This window comes from Protobothrops mucrosquamatus, unplaced genomic scaffold (genome assembly GCF_001527695.2).
Source record: "Protobothrops mucrosquamatus isolate PMUCROS unplaced genomic scaffold, P.Mucros_1.0 scaffold6018, whole genome shotgun sequence".
NCBI classification, from domain to species: Eukaryota; Metazoa; Chordata; class Lepidosauria; order Squamata; family Viperidae; genus Protobothrops; species Protobothrops mucrosquamatus.
The window spans coordinates 16,213-19,869 of NW_015391857.1; the positions used below are offsets into that span (position 1 = coordinate 16,213).

The 3,657-nt window shown below is 56.4% G+C and overlaps 1 protein-coding gene across 1 annotated transcript in view; it reads right to left on the minus strand.

Moving 5' to 3' along the window:
* Positions 1-3,657, minus strand: part of LOC114923654 (inhibitor of nuclear factor kappa-B kinase subunit alpha-like) — a 13,244-nt gene that overhangs the window by 7,753 nt on the left and 1,834 nt on the right. The window contains exons 2-7 of the mRNA XM_029286928.1: positions 3,480-3,574; positions 2,820-2,934; positions 2,160-2,229; positions 1,201-1,289; positions 270-359; positions 28-152 (exon numbers count right to left, since the gene is read on the minus strand). Coding sequence (XP_029142761.1) covers positions 28-152; positions 270-359; positions 1,201-1,289; positions 2,160-2,229; positions 2,820-2,934; positions 3,480-3,574 — 584 coding nt within the window. The remainder of the gene's footprint in view (positions 1-27; positions 153-269; positions 360-1,200; positions 1,290-2,159; positions 2,230-2,819; positions 2,935-3,479; positions 3,575-3,657) is intronic.

Consider the following 3,657-nt stretch of genomic DNA (forward strand, 5'->3'; position numbering starts at 1 on the left):
TGCCCCAGCTGAGCGAGAGAAACGCACCAGATGAAAGGCTGCTGGTTGTGCAGGAAGGGCCTGAAGCCCGTAATGCACTCGAAGATCAGCGTCCCAAAGCTCCAGAAGTCCACAGTCATGGAGTAAGGGCTGTTGTCAAAGAGTTCAGGGGCCTAAAACAAAACAGCAGAAATGGGGAGAAGCATCAACGACACAGAGGCCCCCCCTGCCCCCCCCCAGAGAGAGAGAGTGAAGAACGGAACGCAGGGCAATCTGTGCTCAAATCTCACCAGGTACTGCAAGGTCCCCACGAAAGACGTGCATAAGCTTCCTTGATCCAGATCCTTGGCGTATCCGAGGTCTATGATCTTGTAGATTACCTGGCAATTAAATCACACGGCAAGTCATTTTTTCACCTGAGCTGCTTCACGGAGACGTGGGTGTTTCTCTCCATTTTTCCCCCCCTAGCTGAGCCTCTGAAACGGGGGGGGGGTTGGGGGAGAGCCTCTGCTTTGATCGGATGGGAAGGAAGGAGCTGGCAGCTGAAGTGTCCTTTTAGACCAGGGGTAGTCAACCTTGGCTCTTTTATGACTCGTGGACTTCAACTCCCAGAATTCCTGAGCCAGCTGTGCTGGCTCAGGAATTCTGGGAGTTGAAGTCCACGAGTCATAAAAGAGCCAAGGTTGACTACCCCTGTTTTAGACGTTGTTCTGAGGCTGGAGAACCAGCTCCTCAAGCCACCACCGTTGGACCCTGATTTATTTATATTCCACCTTTACTGTCGGTATAACTAATTAAAAGCAATGAACATACCTAATATTCCCTCCTCCACCTATTTTCCCCACAACGACAACCTTGTGAGGTGGGCTGGGCCGAGGGAGAGAGAGAGAGGGAGTGCCCAAAGTCACCCACCTTTTGTGCCTAGGGCAGGACTAGAACTCAGGGTCTCCTTGTGACTGGGCCAAAGTCAAGGGCACCTTGTGGTTCAAAAGAGCAGGAGGAGAGGACCTGCGGGCGGAGAAGGCGAGGGAGGCCCGGCCCAAAAGGCAGGAGGGCCTGGCCCAACAGAGGTGGGGAGGGAGCAGGGCAGGACGGGGGGGGGGGCTGCTGAGGGATACGATTCCCCTTTCCGTGGCCTGTTTCGTGGAACAGTTTGACGGAGAAACCGACGACCGTAGCCTTCTAAACTCATTGTTGCAACGCCTGGAGCGTTTCACTTACCTTCCCGGCTTCCTCCTGAAGGACAATATTTTCTGGTTTAAGATCTCTATGAATTATTCTGTTTTCATGTAAATACTGGATGCCAGAGCCTAGAAATTAGGGGGGGGGGAAATGCATACATTTAGGAAAAAAAATAGAGACACTTTCTGATTCGGCTTTCATCCTTTTGACAACAGTGGAAAATCCAGAAGATGCTCTAAGCTCTGTCCCAATGCCCTCCTGTGGTCTAGGCCAGGGGTAGGCCACCTTGGCTCTTTTATGACTGGTGGACTTCAACTCCCAGAATTCCTGAGCCAGCCATGCTGAGGGGAAAGGGAGAGGTTTCCAAGCTGAGCCATGCTGGCTCAGGAATTCTGGGAGTTGAAGTCCATGAGTCATGAAGGGGCCAAAGTTTCCCCCATGCTGGCTCAGGAATTCTGGGAGTTGAAGTCCACGAGTCATGAGGGGAGCATAGTTCCCCCATGCTGGCTCAGGAATTCTGGGAGTTGAAGTCCACGAGTCATGAAGGGGCCAAAGTTTCCCCCATGCTGGCTCAGGAATTCTGGGAGTTGAAGTCCACCAGTCATGAAGGGGCCATAGTTCCCCCATGCTGGCTCAGGAATTCTGGGAGTTGATGTCCACGAGTCATAAAGCGGCCTAGGCTTAGGCCAGGGGTAGGCAACCTTGGCTCTTTTATGATGTGTGGACTTCAACTCCCAGAATTCCTGAGCCAGCCGTGCTGAGGGGAAAGGGAGAGGTTTCCATGCTGAGCCATGCTGGCTCAGGAATTCTGGGAGTTGAAGTCCACGAGTCACAAAAGAGCCAAGGTTGCCCACCCCTGGTCTAAACAAATAAAGATTAATTATTTATACGTATTCAGGACTGGTGGGCTTTTTAAATGAACTTTGAGGCACAATAACAAGACTGGGAAACCAAACACTTTTAAATCACTTCATGGTGGAAAAGGACAGCCGACATACCAATGTCACTCAGCACAGAAAGGATCTGGCTTTCCTTAAGACCACAGCAGTTCTCAGGCGCATTCAGCAGCTAAAAGAGCAACAGTGGTAATAATAGGAAGGTTAGAACGAATCTTCTATTTAATAACCAACGTACGCAGAGCCCAAAGGACAAAACACGTCACTAGCGAGCTCTGTGTTGGAGAACGCAGCCCCTATTTGTGCCAGGAAAATGAGGGCTGACTGTCAAGGGAGTGAAATAATGAACAATTACTAGGCAAAGCACAAAAGAGGGGGAGACCCCCGGTGCCATCGGAGTTTGGCTCTGCGGCTCAACTTCCGGGTCCCAAAATTGGTAACCGACCTCAAAAGAGGAATTGATTGACTGAAGCCCCGGAAGGCCACGAAAGAGCAGAAGCCCAGTGCAGTTTTATCTGCTTCTACGTTTTAGAGGCCGTGGAGAGAACCCAAGAGGAGGAGTTCGGCTCCCTTCCATCACGGGCAAATTGGTGGGGACCCCCTCCGGATGTCCTCATGTGGGAAGGGGGCTCCAGCGGCCTCCGAGTGGGGCTGGGGGTCCCTCCTGGGTTTCTGCAGGTAGCAGCCGAGCGGGAGGCGAGCAGCCCAGGCGGATCCAGCAGCCCGGCCGCCCTGGGGGGGGGGGAGGGAAATGGGCCTTGCCTTCCTGAGGTCTCCTCTGGAGCAGTACTCCATGGCCAGGAGGGGCACGGCGTTCACCAGGAAGTCCAGCTCCTCCGGCAGGTCCAGGGCCCTCACCACATTCGGGTGATCCAAGCTGCGGAGAGGAAGGGAAGGGGAGCCTGAGAGGGGCCTTGGGGAAGGGGCCCCTCTCAGGCTCCCGGGCGGCCTCCGAGCCCAGGCAGGCAGGCAAGCAGGAGGCAGCCCAGCAGCGGTTCATGAATCAGGGCAAAGGGGGGGGGGGAGGCTGGGGATGGTGGTGGAGGCGCCCGGATAGGAACTGGGAGGTGGTGAGTTCTAGTCCTGCCTTAGTCCTAAGGTTTGGCTGGGTGGCTTTGGGCCAGCCCCTCCCTCCCAGCCTCACAGGGTGCGAGGAGGAGGAGGAGGGAGGGCTGGGGGTCTTCCCCGCCTTGAGTTATTGGTAAAGATAATAAAGGCCGGATGCAAACAAGCCACGGTCAGGATCAGACTAACATCCGGAGCCTCCAAGGGAGGCCAGAGGGAGCCCGGCCCCCACCGCCTGCCTAGTGCAGGCCAGGTGCAGGGAAGGCGGGACCCCCGAAGGGACCCTCCGGCCCAGGTCTGCGGGGCATCCGGCTGGGGAAGGGGACCCCCTGACCGCCCCCCCAGCCCCGGACGGACCCGTGCAGGATCTGCAGCTCGTGGCGCCAGCGCTCCTGCTGCTGGGCGCTCAGCTCCAGGCGGCAGGCCTTCACCGCCATCCGGACGCCGGACTCCTGCAGACGGGGCGGACGGGGCAGAAGGGGGGGGGAGCGTTAAAGCGGGCCGGGGCTTCGGAGCGGCCCCGGGACGCCGCCCG